The sequence below is a fragment of the Brassica oleracea genome, chromosome C9, assembly GCF_000695525.1.
Source record: "Brassica oleracea var. oleracea cultivar TO1000 chromosome C9, BOL, whole genome shotgun sequence".
Classification (NCBI taxonomy): Eukaryota; Viridiplantae; Streptophyta; class Magnoliopsida; order Brassicales; family Brassicaceae; genus Brassica; species Brassica oleracea.
In genome coordinates, this window is record NC_027756.1 from 10775308 (window position 1) to 10796411 (window position 21104).

Below are 21104 nucleotides of genomic sequence, written 5' to 3' on the forward strand. Positions count from 1 at the left end.
AAAGTACATCCGGATTTCGCTAGCAATAGCCGGAATGTATATCTCGGATTATGCATAGATGGATTTAGTCCATTCGGAATGTCAACTTTCTTACTCCATACAACCTGCCACCGGAGATGTGCATGCAACGGGAGTTACTATTCTTGACCATATTAATACCTGGTCCGAACCATCCAAAAAGGTCCCTGGATGTTTTCCTACAACCACTGATAAAAGAGTTGAAGGATTTGTGGTCAACAGGGGTGAGGACGTATGACTGTTCAACGAAGACGAATTTTACGATGCGAGCGATGCTTTTGTGGACCATAAGTGACTTTCCTGCCTATGGGATGTTGTCTGGATGGACTACACATGGGAGATTAGCTTGTCCATATTGTAATGGAAAGACAGATGCGTTTCAACTGAAGAATGGTAGGAAAATAAGTTGGTTTGATTGTCACCGTCGATTTCTTCCCATTGGCCATCCTTACCGAAGAAACAAGAATTTGTTTAGGCACAAAAGGGTTGTGAGAGACACTCCTCCTCCATATCTAACTGGAGAACAAATTGAAGCGCAAATCGACTACTACGGAGCTAACGAAACAGTTCGTTGTGGTGGTAATTGGCATGTCCCTCGTAATATGCATGATTATTATGGTGTTCATCACAACTGGCACAAGAAGAGTATATTTTGGGAGTTGCCATATTGGAAGGATCTTCTTCTGCGCCACAACCTCGATGTGATGCATATAGAGAAGAACTTCTTTGAGAACATCATGAATACAATATTGAATGTCCTAGGGAAGACAAAAGACAACATAAAATCTAGGTTGGGCTTGCCGTATATTTGCTCAAGAAGTGAGTTACATATAAAAAGCAATGGACAAGCTCCCGTTCCGATATTCAGATTGTCTTCAGAAAAAAAGTTGGTGTTGTTCAACTGGGTGGCATCAGAAGTGAAGTTCCCCAATGAGTATGTTTTAAATCTCTCTAGATGTATTGAAAAGGGTAAAAAGTTTATGTAACGGCTACTTCCCTTTGCATTTGCGGAGCTACTTCCAACAAACGTACATGAAACACTTGCAGGTAGTATATTATAACACAGTATTTTATAATAGTTTAGTTTGCAATAATATATGACTAATATAATGTGTTTAATTGTTTTTGGAATATACAAGGCATTGGAGCATTTTTCAGGGATCTGAGCACACACACTCTTAAAGAAGAAGTCGTGGAACAGCTTCAGCAGAACATTCCCATCTTATTGTGCAACTTGGAGAAGATATTGATGACATCCTTCTCATTGATCTGCATAATCATGACTACGAAGATCTTACCGACGATGCCACGGACGATGCTGTTATAGACGAGTTTAATGAAAATGATGATGTTTCTAGTGATGACGAGAATGTCGATGTATCCGATTGATGTATTTGTTTTTAATAAGATTGATTTTCAGACTTAATGCATGTGATTTGATGGATTTAATCATGAAAAACTATTTATATAATTTGACTTTGTGTAAGGGAATAGGAGTTTGTATTAGAAATAAGAGATTGAGATTATAAGTTAAGGAATTGTGGTTTTAGAATTTGGGGTTTGGAATGGAAAGAATAGATTGAGGTTAAAGGGAAGATGGGTTTGAGTTTCGGAATATATGAAGTATAAGATAAGGAAGATGGGGGTTTAGGGTTTCGGATTTTAGGGATTTAAACATAATCCTCATAGTTTCCTCGTAAGTTAATGAGGAAATAACGACGAAAAGAATGCATGACTCATTAATTCCACGTAAGCACAATTCGTCGTAAAGACCTCGTAACCGGAAAACTCGGGTCTCGCTATTTCCTCATAAATAAAAATACGGACCTCTATATTTCCTCGTAAATGAACGACCAATAAAAAAGAAGAGAAAAAAAGAAAGAGAAGAAAGATACTGGAATCATAGGAGGGAAAAGACAAGGCGAGACCTACGTAAGTCTAGCCTTGTCTCCGCCCACATGTGTTTCCGTATCTTTCTCCCCTTCTTTTTTTTCCAAATCCTTCTAATTTGAGAAGCAAACTGGTGAGTAATTATCTCTGATTTGAGAAGCAAATCGGTGAGATTATCTTTGATTTGACAAGCAAACTGGTGTGTATTTATAGGAAATTTCGAAAGGTTTTACGACCAATTAGCTTCGGCTCCTTCCTCGTAAATAAAAAAGCAGGCCTCGCTAATTCCTCGTAAGTGAACGAGGACATTACGAGGAAACCTAACACGGGACTTGCGAGTTCCTCGTTAATTCCACGTAAGCACAATTCGTCGTAAAGACCTCATAATAGGAAAACGCGGGCCTCGCTAATCCCTCGTTAATCAACGAGGACGTTACGTGGAAATGAAACGCGGGCCTCGCTAATTCCTCGTAAAGAAAAACACGGACCTCGCTAGTTGCTCATAAATTTACGAGGAAATTACGATGATTACTTATTTCTTATATAAACACGTGAACTGTGCTCTCCCATTTCCTCTCCACTTCCTCTCTCTTTCGTAGCTATGGTATGTTCTCTCTCTATTTCTTCTCTAATTTGATTAGTTTAGGGTAGATTAGGTGGTTAGTGTAGGGAATTTAGATTGGTTTATTGATTTTTTGTTAATTAGTGTTGATTAGGTGGTTAATGTAGGGAATTTAGCTAGATTTATAGAATTTGTTAATTACCGTTGATGTTAATTTTAAAAATTAATTTTTTTTCCAGACGATTCGAAAGAACAGACTTACTCCCCATTACAGACAGATGTTCGGTGAGCCTGGTAGTCGTTTAGACCTGTCGTCTTCTTCAGCTCCCGGTTCTTCGGCTCCGGAGACTGTCCCCGAGACTAAGCCTTCTCAGAGAGTCTCTTGGTCACCTTCTTCTAGTGCACCATCGGTTCCTCCTGTGCCTCCTCCGACGATGCCTCCTCCGATGGCTCCTCCGATGCCCGTCGAGATTCATCCCGATTTGATGGTGCCTCCGAGTGCTCGTCACTCGCAGTGCACTGTCGAGGACATTCTCAGTCAGCCAGGCAGAGAAGGTTTACCAGTCATAGACCCCGACCGACCGGACGGAACTTTGTGGTATGTTACATTAATTTTTTTTTTTATTCGTTAAAAATTCTTTTATAACATTAATAAATAAATTGTACTTTAAATTTGTTTTTTTCAGGTTTGGGGTTGACGGATGTCTTGCATCGGACGTAACCGACACGATGAAATGTTACTTCTCCATGGCACATCCGAACAAGAAAAAGACGCTGATCTACGTCAGAAAGACGTGGTTCAAAATTTTCGCTGTAAGTTACTATTAATTAATTATATATAATTTAATTTTTTCATGATTTATATATATATATTTTTTTAAACTAATTATTAATTTAATTTTTTTTACAGCAAAAATATCATTGGTCCATGAGGGTCAATGAGAGGGTGAGGAAAGCGCTTTACGCGAAGGCAAAAATTCGCTTGTTGGACACGATCTCCAACTGGAAGGGTGACTGGATCGTGAAGGGGTATGAGCGTGGCAAACCCGCTGAGCTCACCACGGATGTGTGGGATGGCCTCATCCGTTATTGGCGGGATCCTGACGCCATTAGAATTGCCCAGTCTTGCTCTGCCTCCCGTAACACGGTAGATAAGCACGGCCACAGACCGATGCTTCACTCTACGGGCCAAAAACCCCACGCCGGTGTCTGTTTGGAAATGATAATTAAATATTTTATTTAATTAATTTTTTAATATCTTCCGATCTTTAATATATATATGTATATTCTAACTTTCTTAAATGTTTTTTAGGCCAAAGAGACGAGACAACTCCCGTCTCTTATGCAACTTTATGAGAGGACCCACAAGAATAAGGCGGGCCAATTTCTAGATGGCAAGTCCGAGAAAATCTTCAACGACTTGGTTGCTCAGGTTGACGACCGCCAGACCCAGCTGATCCAGCAGTCCACCGACGGATTACCCGTCACCTTATCCACTTGGGGATTGGTTCCGTCAACGATGCTCCGAGAGCGACATCGTCTTATTGTCAGACACGGGAGGATGAAGTCACTCAGCTGCGTAGAGAGTCCGCTCAGCTTCGTAATGAGTTGGACTCGACGTGATCTGCGTTCACAGCTCGTGTGGGTGGAGTCGAGGGCTTCTTGGACGTTATAGCGGCCACAAATCCGGAATGGGAGTCCTTGTTGAGGAACATGCGACGACAAAATCCCATTCCAGACGAGTCATCATCCGACACACATGCCGAGGCGGATGTAGAGAGTAGGAGTGATGAATTCTACCGGGCGATGAACGACTCTTAGTTTTTTTTTTGGTTGTTGTTTTTATAAATTCAAAACTTATTGATATATAAAATATTTTCGTATTGATTTTGTTTTTAAATTTTAATTTTATTAATAAATTAAATAATTTTAATTATTTTTTAATTATATTGTTAAATTCTGTAAAATAATAAAACGAAGTGAATTTGTAGCTAATTTACGACTTATTTGCATGGAAGTGTACGAGGAAATGACGAGGAAGATTGAACGAGTACTTTACGAGGTATTATTGTCGAGGTATTTACGTTTACTTTACGAGAAAATACTTTCGAGATAAATACATTTAGTTTACGAGGAGCTATTTTCGAGGTATTTACGAAGAAATATAGCAACATTCTTACGTGGAATATTTAAGTTGTCTTTACGACGAGATATGGTACTTCGTCTTTACGATGAAACGTTTTCCTTGCTAAGTTACAACGAATTGTCGAGGAAATATGCGTTACGACGAACGAGTAACGACGAAACGTGTTTCCTCGCTAATTCCTCGTAAACCCTCTTTTACGACGAAATCACGAGGAATACCGCCGTCGTTAAACTTATGTTTTCTCGTAGTGAATCTATAATATAATATGAGCTGACGTATATTTAATATAAATGTCGATGATGGTCCATGAACACAAGAAAACAACTTGAAAAAATAGTGTAATTTACAATTCAAGCACAATGGGCCAAACGTACAACGATAACTTCAACACGGCTTGTGGGGCCGACGCTGCTCTATACTGGCTCCTCCTCCTATAGCCGTTGTTCACCCAGTTACCGTTACGTGTAATCAAAATTTGAAATGGGCTAATCTGTATGACAGACTGTATCGGTACAAGTAATTGTAACTTACGAATATGGGCGAATGTTTTACAACAACACTGCTCAGATTATGAGGGATAACCTCAGACTTATTCAAACATATCTCCTAAACTCACCATCCCCTCTTTTGGCTAAAGTAGAGTATGATGCACAGCAGAGACTAGAGATCCTTGCAAAGGCTGAACTCTCATTCCTCTATCAGCGCTCTAGAATCACTTGGTCAAGAGAAGGTGGTTGCAATTTCTTGTCATTTCCACCTGCTTATTAATGGGCATGATGGGATAGAGTAAACCAAGTTGCTTTGGTCTAGTGGTATGGGAGCTCCAGCTGGATTGTCCGCCCCTGAGTTCGAGCCTTGGCCACTGCAGAATTTACATGTGGGCTGCAGCACCCGAGACCGAAGACCGTTACACGGTGAGCCACATGGTGACGCCCTGGCAGCGTCCATGCTCACTTCGGTCTCTAGTCTGGACCACTTTGGTGGGGCCAGGATACTCGGTTAGCAAAAAAAAAATAAAAAATGATGGGATAGAGTATGTTATTTCAAGATACAAGTCATAAATACTGTCCAAATTACTTTTTGAATCTTATAGGTGAAAATCTATCAGCTTCTTTATTTGAGCATGAAGACATCTGATTTGTTGGATTTCAAATGTTCAAAGATTTTCTTCAAAAAGATTTCTCGCCTGAAGATATCAAAGCAGATTTTCTTCAATAGTTATCTCCTAATATTTAGGACTAGAGTCTATTTCTAGTGTTATATAAATACTCAAGTCGATTGAATGAATAAACACATCATAAACAGTTTGACATGGTATAAACACACATTCACAATCATTTTTTATGCCGATGATATTATTGGCTGAAAATGTGTTGCTATCAACTGAATTGGTACAATAATATAATCACACAAACATACACCAAGAGCAATGCTAAAGGTGGACCTCCGCAAAGCATTTGATAGTGTAAGGTGGGACTTCGTCTTAGGCAGGAGGACCCCTTATCTCCATATCTGTTTGTGCTGGTTATGAAGGTCTTCTCCTAGATTCTATGCACTCGTTAACATCTACCTCATGTTTGCTATTGGTGTTCTTTGATGGTACTTCATTGAATTAGTGAGACTCTTGACGACTTCACTTCGTGGTCGAGGCTTAATATTATTATTAACCAAAAGAAAAATGACTTTTCTTTGCGGGACTGAACTGAACCAACAAGAAACATATGACATCAGATGTTATGATTTCCCAGCTGGTTCTTTCCCCATTCATTTTCTTGGGCTGCCTCTTATGCACCCACAGTTGAGGATCTCTAAATATTCTCTTCTACTAGACAAAATCTCAAAGCGCTTTCAGATTTGGTCAGCTCGTTCCTTGTCTTTTGCTTGGTGCCTCCAGTTAGTATCCTATGTTATCTCATGCACTGATGTTTTGAATCACTACATTCATCCTACCAAAAGGATGCATAAAAAGATTTGAGGCTCTCTGTCATCGCTTTCTCTGGCCAGGTAAAGCTGAGGGCTGGGTTTTCACAAAAGTCTATTGGGACAAAGTTTGCTTGCCAAAAACATAGGATGGATAGGGGTTAAGGCATTTCTCTACATGGAACCTCACCATGTGTTTACGACATATCAGGTTGTTGTTTTCGGAAAGTGGGTCTCTATGGGTGACATGGCACCGTCATTACCATCTTCAGACTTCCTGCTTCTGGGCAGCTTACTATTCATACTCAAAACTTTTTGCATTGGAAATCATTGTTCAACCTTAAGACCATTGGCAGCGAGGTTCATCAAGTGTCATGTGGGAAATGGTCAGTTGGCAAAATTCTAGTGTCACATTTGGACACCACTTGGCCAGCTGATAAATGTTCTCGGATAGACTTGACCGAGACGCCTCCGCATTCCCTTCAATGCTTCTGTTGCAACAGCAACAAATAGTGTCAGTTGGATCACGTCCTCCCCTAGATCTGATCAAGAGGCTGCTCTCCACGGGTACTTCACTACGTTACCATTCCCTAGTGCTACTCTCCCGAAAGATTGTTACGCTTTGAACACAAATAGTTGATCTTTTTAACTTTTCCTCGTTTAATACATGGGATGTCTTGAGGGAAATAGAAGATGTTAAAACTTTGATGGATGCAATTTGGTATAAAGGAAACACTTATAAGCATGCTTTCACCATATGGGCTGTTAATCTTGATAGATTGCCTAAAAGATCATGTTTAGTCTCGTGGAGTATACAAATACCATCAATGGAAGCTGGAAAATGTTTAGAGTCAGGTTAATGTTCCAGCTCATTTGATTGCGAAAAGTGTAATACTTCATTTGTTTCATAATAATTGTTATTCTAGCTTTTTTTCTTGTTAAACAAAAAATGTCACTTTACTATTTCAATGCAAATTATACTTGCTTTTAGTTGGAAATTAATTGCAAACTGCATTGGTTTTATAAATAATTTTATTTATCTTAAATACTATTGGTCAGAAAGACGTAATTAATAACAACTTATATATATTTCTGCTATTTTTTTAGTTTGTGTGAAAAATGTAGACACTTATTTAGAAACGGACGAAGTATTTAAGTTTTTCTCTCAATTATATGTAGCTCGTAGCTTTCCTCGATGGTTCTCTTCTTTTTTTGGTTAAGGAGATTGGTCTTCGATTGTGGTTGATTCTTTTGTTTCACTGATGTATTGGTTGAATGGTTGGTTACATGGTTGAATGAATATAATTTCAGTGGTAAAGAAAAGTAATTAAAAAAAAAAAGAACGCCCATCATTTTGAGCCTTGTATCAAGTATTACCGGACCGGTTTATATATAATTAATACAAAAGAAGGATTAAAAAAAGAGAAAAAGACCATATCTGTTTGTGCTGGTTATGAAGGTCTTCTCCTAGATTCTATGCACTCGTTAACATCTACCTCATGTTTGCTATTGGTGTTCTTTGATGGTACTTCATTGAATTAGTGAGACTCTTGACGACTTCACTTCGTGGTCGAGGCTTAATATTATTATTAACCAAAAGAAAAATGACTTTTCTTTGCGGGACTGAACTGAACCAACAAGAAACATATGACATCAGATGTTATGATTTCCCAGCTGGTTCTTTCCCCATTCATTTTCTTGGGCTGCCTCTTATGCACCCACAGTTGAGGATCTCTAAATATTCTCTTCTACTAGACAAAATCTCAAAGCGCTTTCAGATTTGGTCAGCTCGTTCCTTGTCTTTTGCTTGGTGCCTCCAGTTAGTATCCTATGTTATCTCATGCACTGATGTTTTGAATCACTACATTCATCCTACCAAAAGGATGCATAAAAAGATTTGAGGCTCTCTGTCATCGCTTTCTCTGGCCAGGTAAAGCTGAGGGCTGGGTTTTCACAAAAGTCTATTGGGACAAAGTTTGCTTGCCAAAAACATAGGATGGATAGGGGTTAAGGCATTTCTCTACATGGAACCTCACCATGTGTTTACGACATATCAGGTTGTTGTTTTCGGAAAGTGGGTCTCTATGGGTGACATGGCACCGTCATTACCATCTTCAGACTTCCTGCTTCTGGGCAGCTTACTATTCATACTCAAAACTTTTTGCATTGGAAATCATTGTTCAACCTTAAGACCATTGGCAGCGAGGTTCATCAAGTGTCATGTGGGAAATGGTCAGTTGGCAAAATTCTAGTGTCACATTTGGACACCACTTGGCCAGCTGATAAATGTTCTCGGATAGACTTGACCGAGACGCCTCCGCATTCCCTTCAATGCTTCTGTTGCAACAGCAACAAATAGTGTCAGTTGGATCACGTCCTCCCCTAGATCTGATCAAGAGGCTGCTCTCCACGGGTACTTCACTACGTTACCATTCCCTAGTGCTACTCTCCCGAAAGATTGTTACGCTTTGAACACAAATAGTTGATCTTTTTAACTTTTCCTCGTTTAATACATGGGATGTCTTGAGGGAAATAGAAGATGTTAAAACTTTGATGGATGCAATTTGGTATAAAGGAAACACTTATAAGCATGCTTTCACCATATGGGCTGTTAATCTTGATAGATTGCCTAAAAGATCATGTTTAGTCTCGTGGAGTATACAAATACCATCAATGGAAGCTGGAAAATGTTTAGAGTCAGGTTAATGTTCCAGCTCATTTGATTGCGAAAAGTGTAATACTTCATTTGTTTCATAATAATTGTTATTCTAGCTTTTTTTCTTGTTAAACAAAAAATGTCACTTTACTATTTCAATGCAAATTATACTTGCTTTTAGTTGGAAATTAATTGCAAACTGCATTGGTTTTATAAATAATTTTATTTATCTTAAATACTATTGGTCAGAAAGACGTAATTAATAACAACTTATATATATTTCTGCTATTTTTTTAGTTTGTGTGAAAAATGTAGACACTTATTTAGAAACGGACGAAGTATTTAAGTTTTTCTCTCAATTATATGTAGCTCGTAGCTTTCCTCGATGGTTCTCTTCTTTTTTTGGTTAAGGAGATTGGTCTTCGATTGTGGTTGATTCTTTTGTTTCACTGATGTATTGGTTGAATGGTTGGTTACATGGTTGAATGAATATAATTTCAGTGGTAAAGAAAAGTAATTAAAAAAAAAAAGAACGCCCATCATTTTGAGCCTTGTATCAAGTATTACCGGACCGGTTTATATATAATTAATACAAAAGAAGGATTAAAAAAAGAGAAAAAGACAAAAATAGCAATAAATCAAGTTTTTGTTTCCAAACTAGCACTCAAGGTCAAAAGTCACAAAAATAGCACTTAATGTTTTATCAAAAGTCACAAATTTAAGGTTTAAAGTTAAAAGGTGGGGTTTAGGATTTAGGGTTTAGGGTTTAGAGTTTAGGGTTTAGAGTTTAGGGTTTAGGGTTTAGGGTTTAGCGTTTAGGGTTTAGGGTTTAGAGTTTAGGGTTTAGGGTTTAGGGTTTAGCGTTTAGGGTTTAGGGTTTAGAGTTTAGGGTTTAGGGTTTAGGGTTTAGCGTTTAGGGTTTAGGGTTTAGAGTTTAGGGTTTAGGGTTTAGGGTTTAGCGTTTAGGGTTTAGGGTTTAGAGTTTAGGGTTTAGGGTTTAGGGTTTAGCGTTTAGGGTTTAGGGTTTAGAGTTTAGGGTTTAGGGTTTAGGGTTTAGCGTTTAGGGTTTAGGGTTTAGAGTTTAGGGTTTAGGGTTTAGGGTTTAGCGTTTAGGGTTTAGGGTTTAGAGTTTAGGGTTTAGGGTTTAGGGTTTAGCGTTTAGGGTTTAGGGTTTAGAGTTTAGGGTTTAGGGTTTAGGGTTTAGCGTTTAGGGTTTAGGGTTTAGAGTTTAGGGTTTAGAGTTGAGAAATGAGGTTTTGGGGATAAGATTTCAAATTTTGAAAAATAAAAAAATTAAAATTTTCAAATGATAAACTTAGAAATGTGCTATTTTGGTCATTTTAGTTTTTGAGTGCTATTTTTGTGATATAAACTTAAAAATGTGCTATTTTGGAGATTTACCCATAAAAAAAAGCCCTCGAGGTAATAAAATCGGGAAAAACGCTGGCACGTTCGTTGTTCATGAGGTTTCTTTCTACTTTTAGTCGTCTACTTCGGAGTCAAGAACGAAACTTGGGAATGCTAAAGTCACTTCCCTGCAATTCATTAAATGACGACGATAATAAATTAGTTACGAGCATTTCCACATTAAAACGAATCATTGTTAAACGTTAATGTTTTCAAGAGACTTTGGTATACATTACTTGAGGTAGGGTAAAGTCATGTTTTTGAGGATTGAAGGATTCTTTGCGACGAGCTCTTTCCACTCTTCTTCATCAATTTTACCATCTTTGTTCGTATCAACCTCAATCATTGTCTGTGTTATTAATCCAACAAACCCCAAATAAATCACTCAACAACAGATATACAAGTTTTTTTTTAAAAAAGAAACCCAATAGATCATTCGATGATATATGGCATATGTAAACAGAACCTGTTCGACGATGGCTTCAATGGATTCTTCCGATAGTCCTAAGTCTGTTTCGCTAAGTAGTGCGCCCACCATTTTCTTCAACTATATACAGCAAAACATAACACATTAAGATGTCTTCCAATCTTTTTTCTTTACGTGTAAGGATTTCATCATTCTACGCAACATATATTTATTTATTTTCTTAATTTACGAGTAGAGAGATCACTCTATTAGTACCTCATGGCGCTGGATGAAGCCGGTTCCATCAAGGTCATAAAGCTTGAACATAACTGCCATTTATAGTGGTTTGCTGAATCTCTTAAATACGAACACAACTCGTAATATTCATGATACGAACTAATGCGTAAAGACACGTACATGAGGACTTTTCATGTTCCGGAGTGTGTGGATGGAAGATGCTTAGTGAACGAACGAATTCACCAAACTCAATCACACCGTTTCGTTTCCTATCAAACATATAAAACACCTGCAAAAAAATTTTGATCATTTTCTTGGGGTATCGTTAAACCAAAAACACTCATTTTGGTACGGTAAAACCAAACATATATGTACTACTAGTTAATGAGTGTGGTATCATGGAAATGGAAGTACGTACTCTGTCGGCAAATAGATTTTGCATACTGCTGTTTCTGAACAAAGCCAGAAGAAACTCTTCCTGCTTATAATTAAACAAGGTCATATCATATAATAGATGCATATTAACTTCCAAAATTAATTGATGCGATTTTGATATTAAATGTTTGATCCTTTTTCTTACACTTTTTCATGAAAAAATCCCACTCAATAAATAAATGTTACCTTGTGGATAAGACCATCGTTGATAATGGATGTACTTAGCTTCTTGAATAAATTGTGTAAAGCTTCTATCTCATTCACCGTAACTGCATAAAATGCATATTTTTTCTTAAAAATATTACCGCTTATACTCGTTATAAGCGGTATGTCGTCTAGTGAAACTTCTTCTTCTTAGTTATCAATTTTATTTATTCAATTTAGGAGTTGTGAGTTTTTTTTCTTTCACTTACATGGAGTTTCAGATGCAAGAACCTGAGGGTCCTCATATCCGCGAGGATGCTTTGTTCGCTTCAAGGAAAAGCGTTTCACGAATGCCAACATTTTTCTAGAATTCGACCAATTTTTGATTAAATTTTACTAATTAACATCGATGCACCAACAACTAGAATAAATGGTAAGATAAAATAACATGGGACTAACCCTTTCTCAAAAAATATTAATAATAATATGGTATTGCTAAAGTAACAAAAGAAAGAAAAAAACTTAAGGTATCCAAATTTTAGTTTCTATCAGTGATCAGTGATTTGTCGGATTATATATCATGATAAACAACAAAAACATAAATGAAAGCAGAGACGAATGAATCTGGCTTTGAATCTGACCATTTTATGATTAGAAGTTAAATCAGGACAGCAAATCAAGAACATGAAACAGACTTGAAACCCTTTTTTTTTTGTCAACGGACTTGAAACTAAAAGTAGTCAAACCTATCAAACTTTTGAGGGTTTTCACCAAAATGCCTTAATTTACTTTTGATATGACCACGTAGGACTCCAAGATCCAAAGGAAACCAAAAAGTACAAAGAAAAAAGACAGGCCTACAGAATCAAATCTATTTGTCAGGACAATCAAACGAAAATTTCAAACAATCAAACGAAAATTTCAAAATCATATCGTACAGATCTATGTGTTATTTAACAAAAAGACCTGAAATAATCACAAGAGATATTCGATGTTTGTCAATAGAAGTCATGATACCTCTGGATGATCTTGTCTTCAGTTCCTATTGGTTGGATTTAGATTTGCTGTTCTTCAAATTTTGGAGTTTGAGAAGACTTTCTGTTTTTTTTTTTTTGGTATGATACAATGACGGTGGAGTGCTTTTGTGATTGGTGGGGAAAAATAAGGTTTATTCTGTAGGTAAGATTGATTGTTGTTAATTTAATACTTCATTAAGTTCTAGAATAATTTAAAATTAAAAAGGTTGTGACGGTACGGTTTTTTGATTTGAATCATATTATATTAATTGCTAGTAATACATAAACCTTTTTTGACGTTGCTAATAAATAAACTTCAAGTACAATAAAGTGAGAAGAACATTATACACTAAATACACTATATTAAAAACTGGAGTTTTCCACGCGCCCCTCACCTGCGACAAAGAAGGCGAAACCCTAAGAATAGTAACTCCGATCTGAAACTCGGCGAATCTGGTGGAAATCGTCGCCTATAGGCCAGTATTCGTCCTCTCCACTCCTCTTCTCCAGCCTCTCCCCTTCTGTCTCCATGGAGTCCGGGAACGAAGCTCCTCCGCCTTCGTCTTCTCCGAAAAATAAGAGCTCCTCTGTTCTCGTCTTCGATGCTCTGTCTCAGACTGCGTCTTCAGCCTTCTCGTCGTCAACCATGTCCTCATTGACTCTGACCGAATCGACCCTTGCATCCCCTGCACTTGTCAACTCACTGATTTCGTCGTCTTCATCGGCTCTGACGGACAAGACCACTGAATCCTCTTCCTTCGCCAACTCTATGACTTCGTCGTCTGTGTTGTCCTTATCGGCGTTGGCATCATCGACAAATTCATCAATCTCGCTGTCTCAAACTTTGGACGTGACGGACTCGACCTCAAAACCCGCTCAAGTCCAGGCCTTAATCTCTAATCAGGGTCTAGGGACTGATCAAAACTGTGACTCTACTACTCCATTGAAGGTACCAGATAGCTCTGTAGATCCAGAAAGTTCCATTATCTCAGAAAGCAATGTTACTCTTGCTTCTTCACACCAAGACGATTGCAATGTTCTTAACAGTTCAGAAACAATGTCATCAGAGATTGCTACGCAAGCACCAGCTAAATTTGTCCCTACCTTGGGAGCTTGGGCAAAACCACTACTCTTTAAACCTCCTGCCACCCCTCCAGAACCAAGTACCCCAAGGGATTATGACCCTGCAATAGTTGGGAATCAGTTAGCTGCTCTCTGGCCGTCTCTAAATGATGAGCTCTTGAACAAAAAACCAAACAGCAACCGTCCAACCCGTACCTTTCAGCCTCCTATTGAGAAGCTTCCACCTCCTGAGCTAAAAACTGATGGTAAACTCCGATTTCCGTGGGCTGCGAGATTAAATCCCCAGTCGCGGAATCTATATCGTGCAGCGACTCCGACATACAGACTTGATGGTACACCACAGATCTCTATTCCTTCAAAGGTGTTTAAGCTCGGACCTGAGAATAAGGACGAGTATATCATAGGAAAGTTCCACAGATGTTCTCTACCCCCTGGTGGTCTGATTCATGCAGTGGCAAATAGAATTTGGGGAAGAAGCTGCAAAATTAGCTGCAAGAAGATTGGTGAGTCATCCTACATGTTTCATATTCCACACGAACCTACTCGCCATTGGGTAATACAGCGAGGGGTTTGGCATATTGACGATTGCTTGCTCTTCGTCTTGCCGTGGACTCCAGAAGACTCTTTCAAAATCACTGAACTCTCTACCCTTCCGGTTTGGGCTTCCACTAAGTCGTCCTATTTCCTTGAACATGCTTGGGACAGTAACATGATATGTTGCTCTCTCCCCTCTATCATCATGCCGAGCAGGTCTTCGGTGTTTTTTTTGCACTTCTGGTGGAAAATAATTTTCAGCAAAGATTGCAGTTTCTTCATTGATCACCTGTGGCACTATAGATCCTTCCACCCTGCTTTGATTTTTGACCATCTTCTTCAGATGATGCATATAACGCTCAAAAATATACATCCATCTGTACTGCACAGGACCACCAAGTTCCAATTCTCTTGCGAGATGAATAGCAAGATGTTCCATTACATCAAAGAATGATGGAGGAAATATCTTCTCAAGGTTGCACATGCTGACTGGTGCGTTTGTCTTCAAATTATTAATACCCTCTTCAGTCACTACTCTGCTGCATAAGTCGCGGAAGAAAACACTAATCCCTACATAGATAAAAGACATAATTTTCGTAAGTATTAAGTTTTTATAAGCATAATTGTTAAATATAAAAATAAATTAAATTGTAAAAATATAATATACCTGCAATTGCTTCATGAACATTACGTGGCAATAATGCTGAAAAAGCAAACGGAAGGAGGCGCTGCATAATTACATGACAATCATGACTCTTCAAGCCAGTAAACTTTTCTTCGCTTATATCAACGCAGTTTCCCAAATTTGATGCATATCCGTCAGGAAATTTCACTTTATCTGTAATCCAATCAAAGAACTCTTCTTTTCTAGCACCATCTAGCCGATAAATGGAAGACTGTTCGAGGGAAAGGTAAGCGTGGTCGCCGCGGGCGAAGCTCCTCTCATTAGATATTGTCTTTCATACCATTGATGGTCTATCTTAACTCTTCCTTGCCTTTGTTATTCTCACTGGTTTGGGATTAAATATGCTCATGAAGATTGTTTCATGAAAACTTTTCCCGACTATAAGACCTTCAGTCTTATCATGTAATCGTTTTATTTTAAATTTGAAAGCCTTTAGTCAAAAAAAAAAAAGTACAATAAAGTGATACACATATAGTATATACTTTCTCATAAAGATGATTGGAGATCAACGAATTGATAATTACGCAAAACATTAGACACAACTAGGATAATCGCACATGATTTTGATTAAAGTTATACTCCCTCCGTTTCTTAATATAAGTCGTTTTAAAGAAATTTTTATGTTTCAAATTATATGACGTTTTCGATTTTCTATGTAAAATGTATTAACAATTAATGTTATATGATCAATGATAATATACTTTCTATTTTATTATTGGTTGATTTGTGGTTAGGTAAATAATTAATGATGTTTTTGTTTAGAAAATATAAAAATTAATAATTTCTTAATCTATGTGCACAATTTTAAAACGACTTATATTAAAAAACGGAGGGAGTACTAGTTTTTAAAAGACTGCCGACCTTCGTTTATGCTCATTTGTTTTAAAAAACAGATTGTAAAACAGAGTGAATAGTGGTCGGCATAATGGCTACCGAGAAAAGAGAGAGATTCTCATCAATTAATTGTGCTAGCGCTTATGATTTATATTATGTCTAGTTTCTTGTTCTCTTTAGAATTTTGTGAGAGATTTGCGAGTACCAAAATGGTGAAGTTCGACTCTCCCAAAATAGTCTTTACTGTATAAAACGGATGATACTTTGCTTTTTGCTTACCGAAAGATGAGGGTGGTAATATATTTTGCATGATCCATGAATTTAACCTGGCCTTGGAGAAAAACAGTTGCGGTGAATAGTACAACTTCCGAGCTATCTTCTAGCTTAGGTTTTACGCGGCAAATATTATAGGCTTAGTTCACTTTTGTAAATAAGTACTAGAAATACTCATTATGTGCAGACAAGCCTTTCAACTGCAAAACAATTACTATTGTTGGGGTACACAAAAGATTCACTCAGGCTATGAGATTGGAGAATCCTTGGATCGTGGCTACACCGAGGTCGGTCTGTCCTAGTGCCCCCCGTAGTCTACCCGAGAATGATAGTTAGTAATTTTAGTAGAGGCGATCCAAAAGAATGGTATATAGAAATTCTTGAAAAGTTTTTTGTTGTAGAAGATTTACCGCTGATTTGGAGTTCGACCCGAACCAATCATCAAGATACTTTTTGTAGGAACTTTATAAAGAGTGGTCAGTATACTGTCAAATTTGGATATTAGGTCATACTGGATTGTCAGAAGTATCATGAATCACGAAACTGAAGTTGTATACTCGGTGCCCAATATCACTAGACTCCAAGCCTATGCTTGAAAAATTAAGGCTACTCAGAAGATGCACGCTATTTTATATGGAAGTTAGTAACATGATATATAGCTATTATAAGAAAGCTTACACTTTGTCATATGCAATGTGAAATCAATATCAAGATATGGAGAATCCGATGAATCAATCATGCAATTTTTTTAGTGCCCACCAGCTTTACAAACCTTGGTTTTAGCTGCCACATATTCCAGTCCGAGCATTTTCCCAGTTTCGAGTGTTTATACCAATACAAACTATATTTTCTGGCGGAAATCAGTAATGAGGACCCAAAACTAAATCGAGATCCTTATCTGTCGGATAATTTTGTATCTTTCAAAAGTTTGAAACAATAAACTATTCAGAGAAATCGATAGAAATCTACTAAAAAATCATATATGCAGAAAATCATATATGCAGAAAGAGAATATTGTCCTTGTTTCTCAGTAAATATAACAATTTCTACAGCGACACAATCGTCAGATATTATTAGTACTCAAATCGTATGCTTACAGAACATATGTTTGGTGAATAGCTCTTGGACTTCTACATCGCAATTTAGTGGGTGTGGATGGGTTTGGAAATACAGAAAATTATAATATCTCTATGTTTCTTTTGGGCTGAGATATGATGACAGGAGTTGTGGATTAGATCATTATAATATATATATATATATATATATATATATATATATATATATACATGGTGCTAGAAATTTGTTTTTGCAAAGGCACATAATATCATGCATGCTTCTCAAGCATTAGAGTTTCTCACACTCTGTAACACATGAAAACAGAGCATTTCACAAGAAGAAAAAAAGATACACAAAACACATAATCAAATAAAGATAGATTTACTTTTGTAAGTTTGTTGGAAAGAAACAGAGAAAAAAGAAAGAATCTAACTTTGGTCACATACAAAGACATAATGTTGATGGTTTCTTTTAGTTGTACTTCCTCTTCTTGATCTTGAAGGAAGAAGATCGGATAACGTCGTCATCGGCAGTGAGAACGGACTCGAGGGGAGTGATGGATTCAGGTTTGGTGAAATAAGTGAAAAGAAGGTAGATGCCATCCAAGTAAGTGTTAGTCTCTCCAGCTTTGTTCTTCTTTCGGATGCTGTAAGCCAATGGAATCACTCCTCTGTTGAAAACTTCCACATACATTCCACCCCCAGCCACAAGCAACTGCCATAACAAAACCAGCAACATATCAAACTAATATCTCCAAGCCTACACATACATTTAGGAACCGTGATCTGATTTATAATGTGATGTAATAGCCTAAAGAATCCCACGAACGAGAAGTGTGTATTTTAATGAATGTGCAAGAAGTCAAGAACACACACAGGATACTGTTAAACAACGTTTCCACATTTGATTCTGGAAAACTGCATATATGATCAAACAGTCATTGAAATCCCAAAACCTCATCCTCTTTCTACTTTCCCTACGATAAAGATTTGGTGAATGCTTACCTCTTCGTACTTCTGGGTGAGACCAAGGCGCTCATCTTCAGACATGTCGGGTCTCAAGACGGCCATAGTTTCGTACTGTCGGAGGCCAGGTGGGCACTGAGGCTCGGGTTTGTCCTCAAGGGCAGTAGAGACGGAAGGAGAAGTGGGGTCATCGTCGGAGCCGAATCCACCTTCAAAGAAAGTGCCTGAGAAGTCAAGAGCCTGTGATTTCACCACCACGACTAGTCCGGAGTTGTCTCTCTTCTTCTCCTGCGAGGCCAAAGGTTTGGACTTGGAAACGAATGGCCTGAGGGAACGGGAGAAAGAGAGGAGTGGCTGCGACGAGACATTAGGAAGAGAGTGAGGGCAAACAGGAGCATTCAATAGACATAGCGAAGACGCCACCATTGTTGTTATATGAGTAATTAGAAAGAAACACAAAGGGGCGATGGTGGTGTAATTGGATAAGAGATGATGAAGATGGAATGCTTTTCACAGTGTGTGTACACGTTAGTCGAAATGCTAATGTAAACCGTGGGCCTTTTTAAATCGACCCGGCCCGTTAAAGGCCTATATTTTATAAAGCCATATTACAACTGTGTGCGTCTCCGTCTCTCTCTCTGGATATCTCTTTCTTTGCAATCAAGCCAGTTCGGGAAAAAAAAGAAGAGAATCGTCGCCGGAAAAGAAGAAAGCTCTAATGGATCCACAGCTCACAGAAGTATCGCAGCAGTTGGAGAGGTTCAAGGCGGCGTTTGTGAGGAAAGATTACAATACCTGCTCTGATCTCTTGTCTCGTCTTAAGGTACTACTATGCGCTACTCTTCGGAGCCCTACTTTGATTCGTTGGTTTCCACTTTGCATATTTTGTAGCTGAGGGGTTCAGATCTAGGAGAGATTCGTCTTTAGATTAGCAATGTGTAGGAGGATCTTTTAGTGCTGGATTGAGAATTTTCTGATGTTGTGTTTCAGGTTCTTCTGACGAAATTCACAAGTCTTCCTCCGTTGTTTGAGAATACTCCAAATGCTGCTCAGGAGCTCGCCATTGCTAGTACGTTTCTCTGTTCTGCTGCATAGATTTATTTGAATTTGATCTAGATTGCTCTTCTTAAAGGATTTTTTTGTTTATCTTACTAACAAATTGACGATTGTAAAACTTTCTAGGGGACATTTATGAGCACGCTGTTGTTCTCAGTGTAAAAACTGAGGATCAAGATGCTTTTGAGAGAGATTTCTTCCAGCTCAAACCCTACTATGTCGATGCCAGGGATCGTCTTCCACCGTCTCCACAGGAGAATCTTATCCTTGGTCTCAACCTCCTCAGGCTGCTCGTGCAAAACAGAATTGCTGAATTCCACACCGAGCTCGAGTTGCTCTCCTCTGCTACACTTGAGAATCCTTGCATCAAGCATGCCGTTGAGCTTGAGCAGTCCTTCATGGAAGGTGCCTATAACCGTGTCCTCAGTGCTAGACAGACCGCACCTGATGCTACTTACGTCTATTTCATGGACCTTTTGGCAAAGACCATTAGGTATAGTCCGTCCTTCTCTGAGTTATTAGTTCAGTCTCATATAGCGTATTAGCTGATCCTTTTTCATTGGTATTATCAGAGACGAAATAGCTGGATGCAGCGAGAAAGCTTATGATTATGTCTCTATCAGCGATGCCCGGCAGATGTTGCTCTTCTCTTCTGATCAAGAACTCTTGACCTATGTCAATGAGGTAATACAACAAACATTTTGGAATCTTTTTTTAGTTCTTTCATGAACCCTTTGACGCGATTTGGTTTCTTATTAGGAGCACCCTGAGTGGGAAGTGAAGGACGGGTTTGTTGTGTTCCAGAAAGCCAAAGAAACTGCACCCTGCAAAGAGATTCCGTCTCTTCAGCTCATCAACCAGACTCTAAGCTACGCCAGAGAGCTGGAGCGTATCGTGTAAGATGGACTTTTACTCATTACTCGTCTCTTCCATTTTATTGTTAAGAAAAGAGCTTCAGGTCATAAAACTTTGTTATCAATGTAATGACTGATTTGAAGAGATTCAATACTTGTATTTGGTTAATTGGTTTCGGCAAATCATTTGCCGCAAATGAGGTTCTTCGTTCGTACGTTGTTATTGCTTTGGTTGTTTTGTTATATTATGTTTTCCAGTGTGCGGGTTTTTTTTTTTTTTTTTTTTTTTGTAAAATTGCTGTCCCCGAATTTGCTAGTATAAACTAGGCTTAGACATTGGAATATCGGCTTGTAGTGAATTTTTTTAGTTCAGTATCTCTTTGTTTGTATGGTTCTTTTTTATTGGATAAAAAGTAGGAGAGATTTGTAGATCCTGTAACGTACACAACTTCAAACAAGTGAGTTTCTTTGTTGTTTCTCGGAACATTGCTTCTATGTTAGTTTCCTTAGAAGTGGAGTTTTTTTTTTCGTTCTTTTTGACTAAACAGAAGTGGAGTTTGTGTTTAACTTTCCAAGATATCTCTTTATCATCAATAAGTATATTAGGGAAATCTTCTCTACTGAAAAACAAGTATAATAGCAAAATAACCTTATAATCATGTAGGATATTACAATTTGTACAATTCACTTTTAACATAAAACTAGACCCTCTCCCGCGGCACGCCGATTTGAATTTTCGGTTTTTGGTTATTTATTTAACTAAATAATGTATTTGTAATATTTGATGTATTGTATTCACTAAGTAAATAATTTTTTTGACATCTTAAACCATCTATTTACGATGAATATTTGATATCATATAAAAAATTGAACAAATAGACGTAATTAGAGAATTGTAGACGATATATAAAAACAATGGTTATTAAT

General features: G+C 37.9%; 4 protein-coding genes across 4 annotated transcripts; 1 reads left to right on the plus strand and 3 right to left on the minus strand.

Annotated features, from left to right (window-relative positions):
* Window positions 1–10670: 10670 nt before the first annotated feature.
* LOC106316153 (calcineurin B-like protein 8) lies at window positions 10671–12981 on the minus strand. Its single transcript, XM_013754026.1, has 9 exons — window positions 12839–12981; window positions 12091–12185; window positions 11864–11946; window positions 11661–11720; window positions 11423–11531; window positions 11282–11334; window positions 11066–11146; window positions 10836–10948; window positions 10671–10727 (listed from the first exon to the last, which is right to left on the minus strand). The coding sequence occupies exons 2-9, from the start codon at window positions 12179–12181 to the stop codon at window positions 10673–10675; spliced, it is 645 nt and encodes a 214-aa protein (XP_013609480.1). The 5' UTR covers window positions 12182–12185; window positions 12839–12981; the 3' UTR covers window positions 10671–10672.
* A 1447-nt stretch (window positions 12982–14428) lies between these two features.
* LOC106314303 lies at window positions 14429–15340 on the minus strand. The gene is made up of 3 exons (XM_013752201.1): window positions 15122–15340; window positions 14664–15024; window positions 14429–14615 (listed from the first exon to the last, which is right to left on the minus strand). The coding sequence occupies exons 1-3, from the start codon at window positions 15186–15188 to the stop codon at window positions 14429–14431; spliced, it is 615 nt and encodes a 204-aa protein (XP_013607655.1). The 5' UTR covers window positions 15189–15340.
* A 2230-nt stretch (window positions 15341–17570) lies between these two features.
* On the minus strand, window positions 17571–18755 carry LOC106313569 (30S ribosomal protein S6 alpha, chloroplastic). Its single transcript, XM_013751415.1, has 2 exons — window positions 18307–18755; window positions 17571–18016 (listed from the first exon to the last, which is right to left on the minus strand). Exons 1-2 carry the CDS (start codon window positions 18691–18693, stop codon window positions 17774–17776), a joined length of 630 nt encoding a protein of 209 aa, XP_013606869.1. The 5' UTR covers window positions 18694–18755; the 3' UTR covers window positions 17571–17773.
* A 129-nt stretch (window positions 18756–18884) lies between these two features.
* Window positions 18885–20434, plus strand: LOC106315487 (26S proteasome non-ATPase regulatory subunit 8 homolog A). Its single transcript, XM_013753229.1, has 5 exons — window positions 18885–19090; window positions 19258–19336; window positions 19450–19816; window positions 19896–20007; window positions 20083–20434. Exons 1-5 carry the CDS (start codon window positions 18986–18988, stop codon window positions 20221–20223), a joined length of 804 nt encoding a protein of 267 aa, XP_013608683.1. The 5' UTR covers window positions 18885–18985; the 3' UTR covers window positions 20224–20434.
* Window positions 20435–21104: the final 670 nt, after the last annotated feature.

Excerpts from the sequence above, each read along its gene's own strand:
- LOC106313569 (XM_013751415.1), bottom strand. The coding sequence starts at position 18,693 with ATGGTGGCGTCTTCGCTATGTCTATTGAATGCTCCTGTTTGCCCTCAC. Across the intron at positions 18,017-18,306 it reads TCACCCAGAAGTACGAAGAG|TTGCTTGTGGCTGGGGGTGG; the intron begins GTAAGCATTCAC and ends TTGTTATGGCAG.
- LOC106316153 (XM_013754026.1), bottom strand. The coding sequence starts at position 12,181 with ATGTTGGCATTCGTGAAACGCTTTTCCTTGAAGCGAACAAAGCATCCT. Across the intron at positions 11,532-11,660 it reads AAAATCTATTTGCCGACAGA|GTGTTTTATATGTTTGATAG; the intron begins GTACGTACTTCC and ends ATTTTTTTGCAG. Across the intron at positions 10,728-10,835 it reads ATGACTTTACCCTACCTCAA|GGAAGTGACTTTAGCATTCC; the intron begins GTAATGTATACC and ends AATGAATTGCAG.
- LOC106314303 (XM_013752201.1), bottom strand. The coding sequence starts at position 15,188 with ATGCAGCGCCTCCTTCCGTTTGCTTTTTCAGCATTATTGCCACGTAAT. Across the intron at positions 15,025-15,121 it reads TGTTCATGAAGCAATTGCAG|GGATTAGTGTTTTCTTCCGC; the intron begins GTATATTATATT and ends TTATCTATGTAG. Across the intron at positions 14,616-14,663 it reads AAACACCGAAGACCTGCTCG|CATGTTCAAGGAAATAGGAC; the intron begins GCATGATGATAG and ends TACTGTCCCAAG.
- LOC106315487 (XM_013753229.1), top strand. The coding sequence starts at position 18,986 with ATGGATCCACAGCTCACAGAAGTATCGCAGCAGTTGGAGAGGTTCAAG. Across the intron at positions 19,337-19,449 it reads TCAGGAGCTCGCCATTGCTA|GGGACATTTATGAGCACGCT; the intron begins GTACGTTTCTCT and ends AAAACTTTCTAG. Across the intron at positions 20,008-20,082 it reads TCTTGACCTATGTCAATGAG|GAGCACCCTGAGTGGGAAGT; the intron begins GTAATACAACAA and ends GTTTCTTATTAG.